Raw genomic sequence first — 19,667 nt, 5'->3', positions numbered from 1 at the left:
TTCCTGAATCTGCCCATATCTAGAGGGGATGAGGGGAACCACCGCCTGAGGCCTGTTTTTCTAGGTTAGTAAGATAAGAATGTCATAAAGGAAGAGGAGAAAGAGGAGAAGGAAGACAAGGGAGAAAAATAAAAAGAAGGCGAAGAAGAACTAGAAGAAAAATGTGCAACAAAGGCTGTATGTGGCCAGCAGAACCTAAAATATCAATTGTCTAGGCCTGTGTAGAAAAAGCTTGCTGATCCCTGATTTGCATCATTGTAATAATACGTGATTTTCACCCCCCTTTCAAATATGTTATCTTAGAAAGTTTTGTCAACAAACTAGAATAACCTGGTTAGTGCTTCAGTGGCCACACAATTTTCCACACCTGGACGTACCATGACGGACAAGCCTACTCTTGCATGGCTGGTTATTCGGACCATTTCCAATACTTCACTCCTGTAACTGAAACTGCAAAAGCACTTCCCTGTTCATAATGGCTTTTCCATAATTTGGTCTACTTCCTTAACATCGTTTCCTCCTAAAATGGGAATGAGTGGGCAAATAGCATTATGATCTTTTGACAGCCTCTTATAGACTGAGAAATTACTTTCTTTAATTTTGGAAAGTGTCACCAGCCTTATAGCTGTGCCCAGTTCATGACACCTATGGCTACTCTTGGCACTGTTTCCAAGAGCTAAAATGGGGTGTTTTATAACAAGCCTCAATGCAAGAGAATCTTGCTGCCTCTGTTAGATATATATATATATATATTTTATTGGAGACAGTCTCAATTTGTCGCCCTTGGTAGAGTGCTGTAGCATCACAGCTCACAGCAACCTCAATCAAACTCTTAAGCTTGAGCAATTCTTTTGCCTCAGCCTCCCAAGTAGCTGGGACTACAGGTGGCAGTCTTGCTCTAGCTCAGGCTGGTCTCGAACCTGTGAGCTCAGGCAATCCACCTGCCTCAGGTTCCCAGAGTGCTAGGATTACAGGCCTGAGTCACTGTGCCTGGCCTCTCTGTTAGATCCTTTATCTCCAGGAGCTTCCCATGATCCCCTGCAACAGATAAAACTTTTACCACTGGATCTTCTTTGTGGAGTCAGTTTCACAGTGTAGCTTAGGTCAGGCATTTCTGGGGGAGCTTGTTGACCAGAGCCTAAGTTCCTCAAACCCCTCAAGGCTGCAATAGCCTGGTGGTCTGCACAGGATGTTTGGCACCTGGCAGGCTCAGGGCTAGGATTCGAGGGTCCTGTTGACCAGAGTCCAGGATCCTGCGCCCCCCTCTCAGGTGCCACAGATGGCCTGATTTTTATCTGGTGGCTGAGAACAGAATGGCTAGCAACCAAAGATTACCCTCGCCCAAGTCCTCCTCAGGCACAGAGAGAAATCACTGAAGCTAGTCAGACAAGTTTGTCCCCAATTTGTAAAGTGTGAGTTGTAATCATGTGGTGCCCACATGACTTGCCTTTCCTTGGTTTCCCTTCTTCTGACTGCTAATGATTACTTGGGGCGCCTTGCTTGGAATAACTCAAATTAAGTTTATGCATTATGTTATCAATATGATTTATGATTTTTGATTGAATAAAAAGACCTACAGGAGAATGGGCCGGGGCCGCACCTGAGATGCTGCTAGTTACAGTGTGCCTTTCACAGGTTTCCATCGGTTAGTTCACCTGAGGTAACTGAGTCTGAGTTTTCTCTCGTGTCAACTGCCCTCAGTGTAGAACCTGGCAAAGGTCGTAGGGACTCAGGTCCTCACGCATATTCAGCCCCTAAAATGTTCCTGCAGCCCCCAGAAGATATAGGATCGGAGCAGAGCCAGGGCTCTCTGCCTTTCCCCTTCCCAATCTTTCACTGGTACCATTTTGGAAAATAAGCATTCTTGCTCCATCTCCAAAGAGCCTACGCTCTTGATTGGACTGTGTTGCACCACAGTCTCGGTTGCGGCAGTGAGTAAATGGTTGTAGAGAACACACTGGATTCTTCTCATTAGTCTGATTAGATTGGCTACACTTGTATCAGTCTCCCTCCCTTTCCAATTACCCAGTTGTTTACCAAATACCACACGAGACAGAGAAATCCGCCAGCACCATGCTGAATGGGGAGGTTCAACAAATTAAGAAAGAATAGCCACCCTAGTCTACAGACAATGGAAATGAATCCAACAGCATCTGGAAATTACCAGCCTTTTTCCTACTGCTGTGATAAATCCTGTTGCCTCCAGGCCTTGGGTTTCCACGTCTACAGAAGTATTTGTCCAAACTGAATTTCAAAGTATTTGAGCTTTGAACCTCCATCAATTTGTTGGAGTTAGTCATTGGTTATTCTTTCTTTGCAGCTAGACATCACATTTTTTGGTTGTATTCCTCAAAAAAATGTGAATAGAATTTTGATGTGGGATGTACCTTTTCAGAGCAATTTATTCTACCCTTCTAGCAGGTGAAAAAAAAATGCATACATACACACACAGCCAAAAAATGTATACACATTTTCAGAAAGGAAAAAACTGTATTAAGATTGTAATACTGACGTCATGCTTAAGACTTCTGCCCTTACAAGAAGTGCTCAACATGACTTGGATTCATCTTTTGTACCGGGAATATATTGAGTATTAAGGTTATTTTTAAGAGTTTTATGCCGGAATGAATGTTAATGAAGGCTTGCAGTCTATTGCAGCTTAAGTGTGTCAGGGAAAGGGCTTAGAGTATAGCTCATCAAAAGTCTGGTTATAGTGACCTAAAGTTTTAAAAAGCAGATTAACGCGTATCACCTGCTCTCCAGCAACTCAATACGAGTGACACTGTAGATTATGAGAGCATGTGGCTGAGGTTTGCATTCTCCCCTCTCCAAAGGAGTAGTTCCAAGCCCTTATCATGGCCCTCGAGTCCCACAGATTCCCAATGAGTTCATCCAAAAAGGGAGTGCTGATTTGGAAGGCTGACACTTGTACCCTAGCTTACCTTTCCGGCTCTGGCTGGGTTGCTCCTGGTTCATGCCTGCTACACTTTGTCATACCCAGAGAGAGTAAAGGGTTCCTCAAATACATGAACTTGGAAGTGAATGTTTCCAAAGCAGGGACAAGCGCTCCCGTCTGTTGCAGGCTCATGGCTCTCTGGTGCTTCATACCTACTCGCTCCCCTAATCTAGAATACCTGTCTCAACTCAAAGGCTGCTGAGTTGCCAATGTCTGTTCTCGATCAAGTTTCTCCAGGGTCACACCAGCACTGCCGCTGACCATACAGAACAGCATCTGACAGGATCTTAGCTCAGCATCCAGTGAATGAATGAATGAATGAAAGGAGGGACAGGGAGAAGCGAGAAGGCAGACCTGGAGAGAATTGCTACAACAGCTGCTTTTAAAAGGAACCCGTCGTACACAGTGTGCTTAAGCTTGTGCATCAAAGTGCAACCAATTTATAGTTTTCTGGTACTATCTACACTTAATCACAGAACCCACATCACAGGACATATAATCCCAGCCAAACCTCTCCTCCACTAGAGTCCAGAGCGCATGGCTCCCAGGGCCCCAGGTGTGTAAGGGTAGAGTCAGCACCGGTCCCCTCCCTGCATCCCCACGTGCAATGTGACACAGAGGTCCCCACAACTCACACCATGAGGAAGACGCCTCCGGTGTGCGAGATGCAGCCCCTGCTGGTGGGGGTGGCGTGCCTGTCAAAGCCACACACGCCACACAGCAGGCCCAGGTAGTAGAAGATCACGATGAGGGTGAGCAAGGAGCAGAGGACCAAGCCGCCCAGCCACCTGGGGAAGCGAGCAGAGAGTTACCGCATGGAGACAGGGGACACCCGTCATACCACGTGGGACTAAGGCTGAGCCGGTGAGTGAGTCCTGGGTGTCCAATACTGGCGGCCTCTGCTAATTCAGCAGAGAGTGACTTTGGCCTCCAATTCAACCAACCGGGACACTTTTATTTCTATCTTTGCTTTGAAGGGTTCTCTGGATGGTCGGTGGTGATGGGATTATTGCTTCCTTCTTTTTTGCCTTTACTTCCAAAGACATCACATGGGGCTTGTAAGCAGATCCTACTGAGCTTCTCTAAGGTCCTGATAAAAATATACCTAAGATGTTCAAGTTCTTTCAGGGTTCCTGATGCTGCAAGTGCCTATTGCGAGGGTGATGGCACATGGACAGATCGCAGTTAGACTACAGATAAAGGAATACTGAACTCTGTTCTTTCTCCTGGATTCTGGCCTTTGTCTAAAATATCATGCAGTTGCAGGAATATTTGGGGCTATAATGTTCTTTACTGGACTAGAAACACTCTACGTGGTAGATGCCTGGGACATTTAGAATTTTACGAACATCCTCAATCAGATGCCTGCAGAATGCAAACCTCAATTTCCTAATGGTCCCATGAGATGTTTTAGGATAATGGATCCTCAGTGAGGCCGGACTGGCATTCCCGGAACACACGACCGCCTTTCCCAGCAGTGAGGGGCATTCAAGGTTAGTGATACTTCCCAACATCTCAGGCACTAAAACCCAGAGAATTTACTCCTTCTCGGCATATCTTGACAACAGTCGCTGCTAAAGCTTTTTATTCAATTAAGTGCAATCCTGGTAATTACTATAATGGCCACCGGCAGCCATTCTGTGGAGCTCTGTTCCAGGTATTGAGAACACAAAATTAAATCAGCCCCAGAGTCTGGCCTCAGAAAACTTTTAAAGAATCGTCTGCTCAGTTAAATTTCTTTTTAAAATAAGTTTATAGTCTCAGGGCAAGGGGAGGAGGAGGGGAGACGGGTAGCAGACAAGTATAGACAGGTAACTCCACTGTTCCTTTCCATTTGGGAAACTCCCATCTCCAGTGAGATCGTGAGCTTACCGAAAAGGGGTTTGCTCTGAGACTCTCTGGCTTAGCCCAGCCTCATGGTGGGAATACGGCTGCTGCCCGGAAGCTTGTTGACTACAGGGCAATGGCGAAGAGTGGAGCGAGACGGGATGTCAAAACCCGGCTCTGCCACCTCTCAGCCAGCCATACTTTAGTCCCTTCACTTCTCTGAGTCCCACTGTCCTTTCCTATAAAACTGGGAATGGAATGCGACACAGGTCAGAGGATTGTTCTGAGTATTAAATAAGATGTCCTGCAGAAAATGCTTGGTGAACACTCTAAAACTGTCCCCTACACCAAAGCCATTCTGTTGTTATTTATCTTGTGGCCTTTTTTTTGAGACAGAGTTTCACTTTGTCACACTGGGTAGAGTGCCGTGGTGTCATAGCTCTCAGCAACCTCAAACTCCTGGGCTCAAGTGATGCTCCTGCCTCAGCCTCCCGAGTAGCTGAGACTACGCACCCGGCGCAGTGCCTGGCCAGCTTTTCTGTTTTTAGTAGACATGGGGTCTCACTCTTGCTCAGGCTGGTCTCCAACTCCTGAGCTCAGGCGATCCACTTGCCTCGGCCTCCCAGAGTGCTAGGATTATAGGCGTGAGCCACCGCACCTGGCCTCTTATGGTCTTTTCTAAGAAATAACCCAAATAAGAGCGAGTGCCTAGACTCCCCACTGGCTTGGGCAGTGGGAGCAGCTCTAGTCACAGGTGGTGGGACTGAGCCCCTCAAAGAGGAAGGGCATCTTACATCTCAGTCTTCAGAATATCCTCAGCCCCCTTGTGTTCCCGCTCCAGGACTCTGCCAGAATGTCCCCCATCCTCTTCTGGGACCAAATCCCACTACCCATATCATCTGAAGAGTGAACAAGCAGCTGCCCACCTAATCTCCAGGAGCAATTTACTGGTGCCAAGTCAACTAGAGAATGCTCTTTCAATAAGCACCAACTTCTAAGCATGAATTTTATAAACCACTGCAAAAAAGAGTATTTCCCTAAATTATAAATTATTGAATATTTGGCTCAAGAACTTCCAGTTTTCAACTTTTTAAAAAAATATGGAACATTTCATAAAATTACATCTTGTCCCTACACAGGAAGTCATGCCAACCTTCTCTGGATCACCCCAATTTTAGTCTAATGCTGCTTTGCCTAAGCAAGCACTTCAAGTTTTTTAATAAACATAAACTAGGGTTACCACGTGGCAGCTGACAACCTCTTTGTACAATTTGTTCTCATCAGATCAGGTGGTGGTAATATCAGATTTTTGTCCTATTCCATCCCGAGGTTCACCCTCCTAGTTTAGGAGCTGAAAGGAGGCACTCACCAGTAAGAGTCATACTCTTCCCACTTGTGTAAACTGCGATGGAGGTAACTCTCAGTGTTGTTGATATAAACCGTAAACTTGGACAAAGCATTCTGAATAGGAAGCTGTTGAGTGACGCTGTCAATATCCGGACCAATGGAATTTAAGGCATTTTTGACATCTGAAAACAGATACATTAGTTATGCATTTGCAAACATAGAGGAAACAAAATTGTTGTTTTAGAACCAAACAGAAAAGTGTGAACCACTCTTAGTTTTTCTCATGTTAGGTATGTGCTTAAAATATGGCGTTTCTACAATAAGCACAAATATGGCCAAGGCCGTCCAAGAGCAATTACTGAACACAACAGCAAGCTGTGAGCGCGCACTCCAGGGAGACGGGGCCGAGGCAGCACAGTCCTCTGCTTACTTCACTAGAGAAAAGGGCCCGGTGATTAAAATGTCCAGGCATGTCTGTTGAGTGGTAAGGCATTTACTCTGCCTAGGTGAACATTCCGATTCCCTATTTTACTAATAATCTTGCCAGGCGAGGTGGCTCACGCCTGTAATCCCAGCACTTTGGAAGCCTGAGCTCACAGATTCGAGACCAGTCTGAGCCAGAGTGAGAACTTGTCTCTAAAAAAAAACAGCCAGGCATTGTGGCGGGCACCTGTAGTCCCACCTACATGGGAGGCCGAGGCAAGGGAACCATTTGAGCCAAAGTGTTTGAGGTTGCTGTGAACTATGACGCCACAGCACTCTACCGAGGATGACAAAGTGAGACTCTGTCTCAAAAAATAAAAATAATGGTGATCCTGAGGCTCAAAGAAGTGAAGTTACTTGCCCGTAGGTCTCTTCCTCAGAAAGCACGAGTAAGGGGCTGAAACCTGGGTGTGTTAAACACTAAAGTCCCTGTTACACGAATTTGGAAAAATAAGTTAACAATCATAAGAACTCTTTCATCTAAGAAGCCACCTTCAGGAACACAGAGTCTCTGGCACCTTGGGTTGGGGCAATAGATTCTCACAAGGAGCAAGCCCAGTTCTCTCGTGTGCGCAGTTTACAGCAGGGTTCACGCTCCTTTACCACCCTGCTACAGCCAGGAAACACCTAAAACACTGTGCAGCAGGATGATGCACTTTCCCCAAACTTCTCACAGGCTAAAAGACTATCATTAGGGGGCGGCGCCTGTGGCTCAGTGAGTAGGGCGCTGGCCCCATTGAACCCAGCCCCGGCCAAACTGCAACAAAAAAACTGCGCCCGTTGTTGCAGGCGCCTGTAGTCCCAGCTACTTGGGAGGCTGAGGCAAGAGAATCGCTTAAGCCCAAGAGGTGGAGGTTACTGTGAGCTGTGACGCCACAGCACTCTACCAAGGGTGACAAAGTAAAACTCTGTGTCAAAAAAAAAAAAAATCATTAGGGAGAAAACAAATCAAATACCAGTAACACAGTGATTTTCAACTGGTGTGCTGAGAAAATTTTTAATGGTTATTAGTTAAATTATTTTTCAAAAGAAGTTGAAAGCACAGCAAGTTTGTTCTTTTTTTTTTTTTTGGTCAGGGCTGGGTTTGAACCTGCCACCTCCGGCATATGGGGCCGGTACCCAACTCCTTTGAGCCACAGGTGCCACGCAAGTATGTTCTTTTTTAACTTTGTTTTTGATCAACATAATTAAGTGTGCTTTGGAAGTTTAACTATAGGTTCAAGTGCACCATGAGATAAAAAATGTTGAGAAACACTGTTCTAACATAACAGAAGAATTGAAATGATTTTACAAAATAGAAGATGGTTTTACAAAGCTTCCTAGGTTTTTTTCTCTAAGCAAATAACCCTGGTTTGTCTCTTCCCTACCCAAAGAATTGCTTATGCCACAAATCCCATCACCTGAATACAGCCCAATTCAATGATTTAAGACCAGCAGAATCCCCTCAACACAGAATCTGTGTTTCTGAAATTATATGCACCTTACATATATATAAGGTTAATTATAAAATTAACCTTAGAAGTCCAAAATACTATTACATCAGCATCAGTGGACAGATGAAAAATCTTCCTCTTAGACAAAAATCCTTCAACATACCATTCCTAACAGAGAAACAAATAAACTTTGTTTCAAAAATATAATAATCAACAGTCTCTGCCCAGTGTAAGTAATCGGAACGTGATCTTCCAAACTGTGTGCACTGTGCTGCCTGTGAGCACACTCTGGAGACCTGTCATCTCACGGTGGCCATCGGCCACACCACGTTGGCAGGTTGGATGATGTTCCTAAGTGGTAAAGGACAGGATTTTTTTTTTCTTTTAATCTATATCACTGAAGGTGACACAATTGAAAAGCTCTGATAATCATTTAGTTTCCAAAGCTTTAGTGAGAGGCTATTTTTTAGGAGAAAAGGAATAATACAATTCTTAATATTACCTTTTTTGGCATTGACCGTCCAATGCTTAACAAAGAGAGATAAAAAAATTACCTCAAATCATGACTCTCACCTGCAACAATGTTCGTGGTTTGGTCTTGTACCATCTTGGGTATATCATTAAAGGATTTATAGCCCTAAAAAATATTTCAAAAATCAATCGATATACATAGTAAGCTGAAGACTAGTTGACGCTTACCCATTTTGCAATGTAATACATAGTAGAGAAGTTAAATAAAAGTATAACATCCATCTTATGGCTGAAATTATCATTATATGGTCACTAAGAAGCTAAAAAAAAACTCCTTACAGAGCATTTTATTTAAATTGTATCAGTTGAAAATCATGTTAAAAGTTTTTCTTATGATGTCCCCATAATTTATAAAATCAGCACGTTTCTGCACACAGGTCCCAGGAATTATTATGGATACATTTCTCTACACCACTGGTTCTCAATTGGGGGCATTTTTGTCCTTCAGAGGACACTTGGCAATGTCTGGATAAATCTCAGTTATCAGTTGTGGGACTCTGCCGGCCCCGTGTAGGGGGAGGCCAGGTACTAACAAAGGCCCCTCGGTGCTCACAGGAGCCCTGACAGCTAAGAGTCACCCAGCACGAAGCGCCAAAGGGACCAAGGCTCAGAAGGCCTGATCTGTACAACATGCTGTGTGCAGAGAGAGAGCGAACTCCCCAAAACAAAATTGTACTTAGAATCGTACTTTCCAATTATAAAATAAAATTAGAGAGCTAGTCTCACAGAAATAATAATAATAATAATAACTTCCCAAAATATAGCTTATAGAGGATACAAATTGTCGTGAGGCTAAAACAAAAACAAAACTGACCATGCCAAGCTACCTGGCTTCGGGGCTAAATCCAGGAAAGGTAAATGTCATGATTTCCAAAGAACTCAACCCAAATGCTCAGCCTCTCCCCTGGGAAGTTTGGTGCCTTCACTGTCTGCGAGGGAACACTTCAGAAAATGTGCGGTGCCAGCCAGCTTGACAATCACCAAGCTGCAGCTGGTGCCATGAGAACACCCACAGCCTGTTTCCTCCGGGTGACTAGGACACCCAGGTCACTGGTGCCTGTGCTGGTCTTCCACAGGCCTGGCCCCCTTTGCATTTATCTGAGTTTAAATTTGTCTTGCAGATGTCATCCATCCTGGGGACGTCTCAGGGCTGGAACAGGCCTTACAGAACTCGGCTTCCATTCCTTCATTTGACAAACAAGGTGCTACCAGAGGGCAAAGACCAAGAATCTCCAGTTGACGGATGAAAGGGGACACTTACTTTGCCCGTATCTGTAGATGCATGTCTAATCGATAGTTGAGATTTTTGTCAAATCCATGCTAAGGAACAGAGTTAAGAACAGTACGTATAACTAACATCTCCCTTTCCTAAAGGTCTAGGGCACGCTCTTGAATTATAACGTATAAAGAAATACTTACTGTGCGCTCAACACCCAGGGGTTGAACACACAGCCATGACACCTGGGAAGTACCAGGGCAGTCCTGCTATTCTGGACCAATGTTGGCCCTGACTTGTTGGGAGTTTACATCCCAATGGGGGAACAGAGACATTAAAGAAATAATTACAGTTAAGAGGAATTTAACAGTGAATATTTGCCATGCTGTGAGAATATATTATAAAGGGTTTTGACCTAGTCAAGGTGTCCAGGAAAGATGTGTTAAGAAGATAACATATGAATCTTAAAAAATGAAGCAGCTAGGCAAAGGCGGATAGAACTAAGTCAGGCGGAGAAGCGGCGTGGACAAGAGCATCAAAGTGGGAAGGAACAACAAGAAAACCCACGGCTGACACACAGAACGGGCAGCATTTTCTATCAGAAGCCGTGTGGGGTCCTGCGGGCAATGCACCCACTAAATTCTGACCCCCAGGAAACCAGAGGTCAGATTTTTCTTGATCTCTTATGGTCTTAGCAGGGTGCATATCATAGGTGCTTAATAAAAATCCTTGAGTTGGAAAGATGAACAAAATTACCTGCAAGCTAATAGCTATCAGCCTTCTCAGCCAATCTCTCTCCAGAATTTCACTGCTTGTCTTGCTCTTTCCTATCTCCTGACCTACTAGTTTACCCTTTAAAATGATTGAAAATAAGCATGTGCATTTTTTTTTCTTAAACATACCTTTTGGACCAGGCCATCCAAATCGGTTCCAAGAACATTGTTGACATTGTCAAGTTCTCTGTCCACAGATGGAAGCTGAAAATTTATGTAGAACAACGCGTAAGGCAAGATGGTTCCCCCTGAAACTATTCTTTATGAAAAAGGGAGTTAGTTATCTTATATCCAAAGCCCGAAGTAGCTGTATTATTGAGTTCAACCTCCATTTCTTTGAACGATAGAGTATTATTGCTTGGGGAAAACACATTTAGCTCCGAATGGCCTCTATATAAGCACCAATTTCTAGATGTTTGGAAGTCTGCTGCAATCGAATTTAACACAGATGCAATGTGTTTGACCTCGCGATTTCAAGTAGTGAAGACTGTTACATCAAGTTGTAAACAAACTTCTTAAAGTCACGTTTAAAAGCAATATGGTCAGTGGTTATACTGATGAATAGTCTGGAATAAATTTTCCCATTTCAGCATCACACACGGATTTGAAGAGCTCTCACTGTCACCAATATGGGGACATGCCTCTAACGTGATGTACCAAGAAAAACATCACTTCTGTGATATTTCTCTCGCAAATATGAGTAATTTAAATCTAATCACGAGAGAACATGAGACAAACCTACATGGAAGGCCACTCTACAAAATAAATGGCCTGTTCAAAATTGCCAATGTCACAAAAGGAAAGGACTGAGATGCCATTCCAGATTCAAGAGAATGAAAGGGACGTGACAACAGTTGGCAACATGTCATCCTGACCTGGTCCCCGGAATGGAAAGAAAGGAGATAGTTATAAAGGGCATTTTTAGAAAAATCAACAGTATTTGAATGAAAAATGAGTTGATCAGTTGGTAGAGTTGGGTCAGTGTTAATGTCCTAATTGTAATAACTGTATAATGATTATAAATATTTACCCCTAAAATACTCAGGAGTAAAGGAGCCTGAAGTTGGCAACTTATCCCCAATTTATCTTGTGATAAAAGAACAAAATGCATATTATTTTGTGCATGTGCATGAATGATATAAATAGATAAACTGATAAAATGATGTGATAAAGCAAAATGTTGACACTTGGAGACTTTTCTGCAGATTTGAAAGAATACGAAAACAAAAACTTGCACCCCCAAAGGATCTACCTCAAATAATGTAAACACAACGAAGCTCTAAGAAACTATTTGACAACTCCAAAAACAACGGTAGTAGATACACAGACACAGATGTCACATGGGAAATGTTTGGGGGGAAAAATTGACTTGGGAAATGTGAGAAGGCATGTCTACAATAAAAGATTATTTTATATGAGAGGTGAGCTATAGATATAGCTCACGAAAATAATAAATTAGCTATCACAGGTGGGCATCATCATCTTGTCTGCACCCCAGACTTTTATATATTATTCAAGTTACCCCCAATTCTTTTTTAAATCATTTCTTTGGGAAAATGGGAAATTATTTTCTATTTCGGCACACATAGTCAATAGACAAGGCACATTATTATAAAACATATTTTAATTTTTAAATGTCTACATGAAGGTCTTCTGCTTCTTTTTTTCCTTTTTTTTCCACCTGAAATGGGATCTTGCACCTTTGCTCAGGATAGAGAGCAGTAGCATCATCAGATCTTATTGAAACCTTGAACTCCTGGGCTCAAGTCATCCTGCCTCAGCCTGACTAGTAGCGGGGGACTACCTGTGTGAGACACCACTGCTGGCTAATTTTTTAAAATTTTTTCTGGAGACGAGGGTAGAAAGGGGGTGGGTAGTGGAGGGGGGTGGTATTTTTTTCCCAGATCAGTCTTCCAAAGTGTGGGGATTACAGGAATGAACATATTTTTTTTTTCTCTTTAAAGCTGAATTCATTCTGATACGTTTCACAAAATGGCAGAGAACTCCCCAGAAGTGGTTCCCTTTCCATTCTTTGCTCCTGCTACGGCTGTGCCTACGTGGAAACAACACTCCGGGAAGCCTGGCAGAGGTCCCCTGGGTCTCCAGGCCAGCCCACTGTGGGTCAGCCAGGTCCAGCCCCGCTTAGCCCTACCGGCCATCCCTAGCAGTCTCCTGGGCCGCAGCCAGCTCAGGGTTGCTCACCTGCCCCAGATCGAGGTTGGTCTCCAGCCGGCTCAGAGACGCCCTGATGCCATTGCAGGTGTCGCTTGATGGTCGCACGGAGCACACAGGGTCGCTGAGCGCCCTCTCCACACTCTCTTTCACGTCCGTCAGGTTGCTGCTAAGCTGTGCGCTCCTGTCTCGCAGGCTCTGCAAGCTGCTGTTCATGTTCTCCAGGGCCCTTTTGGTCTCTTGGATGGCTGGAGGGACACAGAGCAGAGGCACTGAGTCCCTTCTGAGCTACCTGAGCAGCTAAAGGAACCGGAGATGAGCCTATCAGTGACTCTAGGCATGGCACGAACCAGCCAGTAGCAGCTGGCAAAGGTGTCACTGCCCAGCCTCGAAGAGGTGAGTTCCAACAAGCCAATCCCAAGTAATCTAAAGCCACAAAAAAATTGATGCCACCCAGACGTATCTTTGCTATGAATATTCAAAGAGTTGGAATTCAACCTAGCCTAGCAGCTAAGAGCAGGGTCTTACACTCAGGCAGGTGTAGGCGCAGATCCTAGGGAACTAGAGCCCTGGACATTTCTGAGCCACTTTCCTCATCTCGTCACAAAATGTGGAAATGGTTGGTGGGGGAGAGAGCTGATGTCTGGTGTCAACACCTGAGGACCATGGCTGGACCCTCTGCAGGGGTACGGACAAAGACAAGGAAAGGCCTTTTCAGCTGTAAAGACTGATTATAAGAACCCTGGCCTGTTCTGCCCGTCCTCCTGTCTCTGTACATTCAGCTGAGCTGTCGAACCACAGGAATGCCGGAAGGAAGAGGCGTACTTTCCCACTTCCACGCAGTTCCCTCCTTTATGGCCTACTTTCTCAGGAATGCTAGCTTGAGAAAGTAAAATTTATGTCAGCAACAGGACAAATGTTTTACATGGATGAAACCGTCCTCTCCATCAAGGGCCTGGCACAGACATTGTTCTCAACGTTCGGAAGGGCCTGGAAGGCCTTTTCTCATTGCGGTAGAATATGAAGTTTGTTAATATCAGTGTATCTGCTCACTCGTGTCATTGACCATGGTGCCTTAAGTCATGAATATACCTTGCTTGTAAAAGTAGCTCTTCTGGGGGAAAAGGGAAAAAGTAATGAACAGATTTCAAAAGACCTAAATTTCTATAGGTTACTACTCACCTTCTCTACTGGAGGTTGGCAAATGTTTTCTACAAAAGGTAAAATAGCTTACATCAAAATGATGTAAGCATGTCAGATTGTATAAACAAAATCAACACATTGTACCCCACATATGCACAAATGTATTCATGATCTATGTGTACATGACTTAATAAAAAAAAAGGTAAAATAGCAAGTATTTTAGGTTTTGCACCTAACCAAAACATGTATGGCTGTGTTCCAATAAAATTTTATTGGGTGGTGCCTGTGGCTCGGTGAGGAGAGCGACAGCCCCATATACCAAGGGTGGTGGGTTCGAACACAGCCCCAGCCAAACTGCAACAACAAAAAAAAAATAGCCAGGCGTTGTGGCAGGCGCCTGTAGTCCCAGCTACTCAGGAGGCTGAGGCAAGAGAATCATCTAAGCCCAAGACCTGGAGGTTGCTGTGAGCTGTGATGCCATAGCACTCTACCGAGGGTGACAGAGTGAGACTCTGTCTCTAAAAAACAAACAAACAAACAAACAAAACAAAAAAAACTTTATTTAGAAAACCAGGTGGGTGGGTCCCTATCAAATCCTGCCTCTGTACCTCAAGTGACTTTTAGACCATCAGTATGACAGCTTTAGCACAAGTTTTTTTAAAAACCAAAACTAACCTATTATGACACAATGTGTCTGAATCTGGCCTTTGTGTATGGCCAGAGATGACAGCTCTTAAGGAAACAAGAAAACAGTAAATCTGCAAAGCCCAGGGGCTCCTGGATGGAACATTCTCCCACCATTTCTGCCAGGCTGCTTACCTGTGACCATGGACTTAATCTCATCAAGAACGGGGATCACCGCGGGTCTTAGTCGCTCACGGATTCCACCTCCAAGCAAAAAACTAATACCTACATGCAAAGAAGCACAGGTGGGTGAGGGCAGCCTCCGTTCCTTCACCACCTCCCCTCAGCCCGCCTTCTCTTCACTCTATAGAGCCCGCTGGCCCGGCAGACCTCTCCTGTCAGCCTCTTCCACCCTGAAATACCAACCCAGTTGAGACTTCTCTTCAAAGTCCCACATCACAGTCCCCCAGTGAAAAAGTAATCCCCATAGACTGGGCATTTGTGCTGGAAACACAGCACTTCTCACCCTGTGCCCCTCATCTCTCAGCTAGACTGAGCCCCCGCTGTCATTATTCAAAGCACTGTTGCTGTGCACTTGTTCATGACACAGCGGCTGTCCTGTGTGCCCTGTGGGATAGTCATTTCAGCAGGTCCCTGGCTGTGACCTGTCACGTCAGCAGCTCTTGACTCCCCACAGCCCACCCTCACCTCATTGTGACAACTGAAAATGTCTTCAGATGGCACCAAATGTGCCGAATGTCACCCTGGTTTGGAAGCACTAAGCTGAGCTGTGTGTGAGCTCCCTCTGGCAGGCAGGGACCAGCCCTAGCCACCCATCCATTTCTGAAGCCACTGGTTTCTCTAAGGAGTCACACGTGTCCTTAGCCGGGCACCTGGCAGGGACACAGTTTCTTGCTCACACAGGGGATTAATAGCAAGAACACAAAAGCTTTATGATAACTGTAAAGTGAAAAACAAAACGTTCTGCCCCAAGGTAACAGATACTTTCAAAAAATGCCAGGTCCTGGCTCAGCGCCCTAGCTCACTGGGTAGGGTGCCCACCACATACACCGAGGGTGGCAGGTTCAACCCTGGACGGGGCCCGCTTAAACCACAATGACAACTGCAACAAAAAAAAATAGCCGGGCATTGTGGTGGGCGCCTATAGTCCCATCTACTTGGGAAGCTGAGGCAAGAGAATCGAGAATTTGAGGTTGCTGTGAGCTGTGACTCTACAGCACTCTATGAAGGGCGACATACTGAGACTCTATCTCAAAAATAAAAATAAAATAATAAAGATGCCAGGTCCTAACCCCTGAGGCAAGTCATCCATAACTCTAGGGAATTATTTTTGTTTCTCAGTCCAGGTTTCACAGTCCAGGAGATGGCCACGGCACCTTTTAGCCAAAACAATCAAAAGAAACAAACAAAAACTTGAGGCAACTTTAAACTTACTCACCGTCCAGATCAGCGATGGCCCTGTCCTTGGTGGTGTTGTACTGGGCCACCATATATCGGATTTGCTGAGGAAGAAAATGACATGAGACCTCTGCTTCTGAGGTCCAGAGACACAGTAAAAAGACAAGAAGAGATTTAGCAAATAGCAGTTCTCCTGAGTCCACACATTTTACAAAGGATGGTCTCAGTGATGTTTCTCTTTTCTGACATCCAGACTTCTTCATAGGACTCCAAGACTTACGGCTGACAACGTGGTTTGTCATTTCTTACGATTCCAGGCACTGCCTCTGTGCGTCTTCTGGGGCTGGCTTGGCGGGGGCAGGTGTGTCCCTGCACCCTCGGTGGACTCTCAACTGCCAGGTGTCCAGACTGGGCTTTTGCACGTGATGGCCCCGGGGTAACCAGCATTGAGAGAAAAGAGTGGACATTACCAGGCCCCTGGAAGCCTGACTTCAAAACTAGCAGAAAGTCGGGTCTAATTCATCCTCCTGAGCAAAAGCTCGTCACAGGGACAGCCGGATTCCAAGCGTTAGAAAACAGATCTGCTTCTTGACCACAGAAACTATGAGAATTCTTGGCCATCTGCAATCTACTGCACAAGGTCTATTTTATTTAGTGGCATCACCAACTGACACCCCCCCCAGTGGCTGTTAACCCTCCTGTTTCCCTCCTATCTCCCCACTTTCTCTGCAATACTGGGCACTATCATTTTGAAATAACTATTGACAACATTCTCCGTGAAAATGTGGCAGCACTGTTCACATTTTCATGTCTTAATCACTAGAGTCAGGAGAAACATCTTTCTCTGCTTAGGGCCAGTATGTTTCCTCTGGAGCCTGCCTACTCACGTTCTCTGCCCAACTTTTTATAGACTTGTTAGAGCTCCTTATCTTGGACTAAATTCATTTCCTGCAAAGTCATAACAACTTACTATCCTTGCAGGGTTATAAAAGTAGTCCCAAACTTCACTAGCCATGATTGCTGCCTAATTTTGCCAGCTTCTTGGGAAAAACGTTTGTCTTGGGAATCTTTGGAATGATAGGTTAAAAAAAAAATTACAAATTCTCATTCACAGCTTGGGAAAGGGAAACATTTCCATCTGTATGTGGGCTATGAAGGTGTAGATAAAATTGACTTCTCTATTCTCAATATTGCAAAATGCCTGCATTTGTTTCTCTTTTATTTCTAATTATTTTATTTATTTATTTTATTTATCTATTTATTTCTAATTAAACTAGTGCAATATTTATTTCACGTATTAAATTTTTAGAAGATAATATATTCAGAAGAATGCCTATGTGAGGGTGCTTGCGGGTCCTGGGGGACTCTTGCCAGTGAGCCTGGGAGGAGGGTATCCCCCCTCCATGTTGTACCCACAAGCATCGCATGTCTGTGCTGGTTCCTGCCCAAGTACTTTTAAAACCATGTTCAGAATAGGCAACACATCAACATGCTTCTGGAATACAGAAAAGGGGGCCCTCCCCTCCCTCTACTGCCTTTCAGGAGCCCCCCTCTCCTTCCCTAAAGTCTAGTGTGTGCACAAGAGAGTGAGAGAGTGTGTGTCCTTCCCAGGGAATATGATACACCTGTGTGGATATCAGCAAACAGGGGTTTATAAAGCAGAAAGTTCTCATTACAAGAATCACATTATGCAAACAAAGGGGAGTGGCTGGGCACCGTGGCTCATGCCTGTAATCCTAGCACTGTAGGAAGCTGAGACAGGTGGATCACTTACGTTGGAGACCAGGATGAGCAAGAGCAAGACCCCGTCTCTACTGACAATAGAAAAACTAGCCAGAAGTAGTGGCGGGCACCTGTAGTCCCAGCTACTTGGGAGGCTGAGGCAAGAGGATGGCTTGAGCCCAAGCGTTTGAGCTATGAGGCCTTGGCACTGTACCCAAGGTGACAGGGTGAGATTCTGTCTCAAAATAGAATAGAGGGAGAGGAATAAACTATACTGCCAAAAAGAATAAAATAATCACAGCACTCACATTCTTTTCTTTAAAAAAATAAAAAACATCAGGTGGCGCCTGTGGCTCAAAGGGGTAGGGCACCTTTATGCTGGAGGTGGTGGGTTCAAACCCAACCCCGGCCAAAAATTGCAAAAATAAATAAATAAATAAATAATAATAAATAAATTAATTAAAACATCATGAGGAGCCTTAAAATGGATAAGTACCCACTTCTCAGGTTTGTGGCTAAGAGCCAGCATAGTGGAACGGGGAACTCTCTCATAACCTGGGCTATAATTTCATGTCATACCTTAACAACCTAAAAGCACCAATTCTGAAATTCTGCTTTTGTACTCTTTGGAAGATCACCTGCTGGGACTTTATTTCCTTGTCTACCACAGTAAAAGATATCACCAGTCTACAACTGAGGCATTGGGTTTCCAGAAAGTTCAAAGGAGATTCTGAATACACACAGGAGCTCCAAAAGCCAAAATTACAAAGTGCCCCAGGATAGACAGACGGTGGTTTTTACCTCTGGGGTTTCATTCATAAGGGTTCGCAGGTCTCTGAAATTACTGTCTGCCAGCTTCCGAGTCCTTTTGATCCGTGTCCTCACCTCGTGGTTGGCCGCGAAAGCGAAGATGATGCCGATGCTGTGGGAAGAGGAAAAGGGAAGGAAGGGCGCTGAGCATGTGGTCCCTGGTCACCTGGCCGGGTCAGGGGCCCACAGAAGGGCCAGCCTCTGTCCGCAGCCCTACAGTCGCCCTGCCACCAGTGAGAGCCACAAAGCAGGGCTCAGTCCTTTCGGAGAAGCCAAATCTCCACGTGAGACAAAGTGCTCTGTTCAAAATGACCCCCTGGGGGAAACAATGTTCACAAGAAATTGTAGGGGCAGCACCCATGATCAAATGTGTGTGCACATCACACACCACACACCTCTGCTGCCCCCACCCATATCAGACGATAGGAAAAAATATCAACATGCAAAGGGTGACCTGGCCTTCTCTTGTTTTTGGCTTCTCTGGTAGTTTCTGTATTGTCTGAGCACAAAAGAAATATGAGCTCCTCTAGCAATAAAATGCTATGTGAGAAGCCACATTCAGCAGAGCACCCACTGTATAACTTCACTTACACCAAGTACAAGTGCGAGTAAAATGATGGTGCTAAAACGCAGTGGCTGCACGAGAGGGCCGCTGGCTAACAGCCAGGTGTGTTCCATCATGGAGATTCATGCGTACGTACTTACAGCTCCATGTAAGGTACTTCAATAAAAAGTTTCAAAAATACTGCCTCAAAGGCATCTTGCAGGAAAGACAGGGAAAAAAAAGCAAAGCATTTTTTCAAGCCATCTAACACGTCTACATTTAATAATTTTTAAGGCCTCCTAATGCTCAGTAATTGCTAACAATCCTTTAACTTAAAGTGATTTGCCCACTTGGTTTGTTTTTGTGGCAAAGGCTTCCAATGCTTCAAAGTACTGTTTAAAAGTGCTGATTGTCAAGGTCCTGTGGGTATGGCCACTAGATGGCAGGAAGTAACTACGGAAACATCCAGCACACCATGGATGACGTCTCCCAGAAGCCTGTAATAAAATTGTTAGTTTGCAACCACCCAAAGGAAGGCATGGGTATGGGTATGTTTTTAGAACAAAGTTTTGCAAAAAATAAAAAATTAAAAAACTGGCAAACTTTAGGGGAAAAATCAAGTGCACAAAACCAATCCATTACCTTTTTCTCTCTCTTTCTCTCTCTT

General features: G+C 44.6%; 1 protein-coding gene across 1 annotated transcript in view; it reads right to left on the bottom strand.

Moving 5' to 3' along the window:
• Positions 1–19,667, bottom strand: part of PROM1 (prominin 1) — a 116,609-nt gene that overhangs the window by 31,125 nt on the left and 65,817 nt on the right. The window contains exons 6-13 of the mRNA XM_053578081.1: positions 18,448–18,568; positions 15,965–16,028; positions 14,701–14,790; positions 12,769–12,986; positions 10,696–10,770; positions 8,620–8,683; positions 6,153–6,312; positions 3,592–3,744 (exon numbers count right to left, since the gene is read on the bottom strand). Coding sequence (XP_053434056.1) covers positions 3,592–3,744; positions 6,153–6,312; positions 8,620–8,683; positions 10,696–10,770; positions 12,769–12,986; positions 14,701–14,790; positions 15,965–16,028; positions 18,448–18,568 — 945 coding nt within the window. The remainder of the gene's footprint in view (positions 1–3,591; positions 3,745–6,152; positions 6,313–8,619; positions 8,684–10,695; positions 10,771–12,768; positions 12,987–14,700; positions 14,791–15,964; positions 16,029–18,447; positions 18,569–19,667) is intronic.

Source organism: Nycticebus coucang, chromosome 23 (assembly GCF_027406575.1).
Source record: "Nycticebus coucang isolate mNycCou1 chromosome 23, mNycCou1.pri, whole genome shotgun sequence".
NCBI classification, from domain to species: Eukaryota; Metazoa; Chordata; class Mammalia; order Primates; family Lorisidae; genus Nycticebus; species Nycticebus coucang.
The sequence above is the reverse complement of the archived record's forward strand: the minus strand, read 5'-3'. Positions and strand labels throughout refer to the sequence as shown.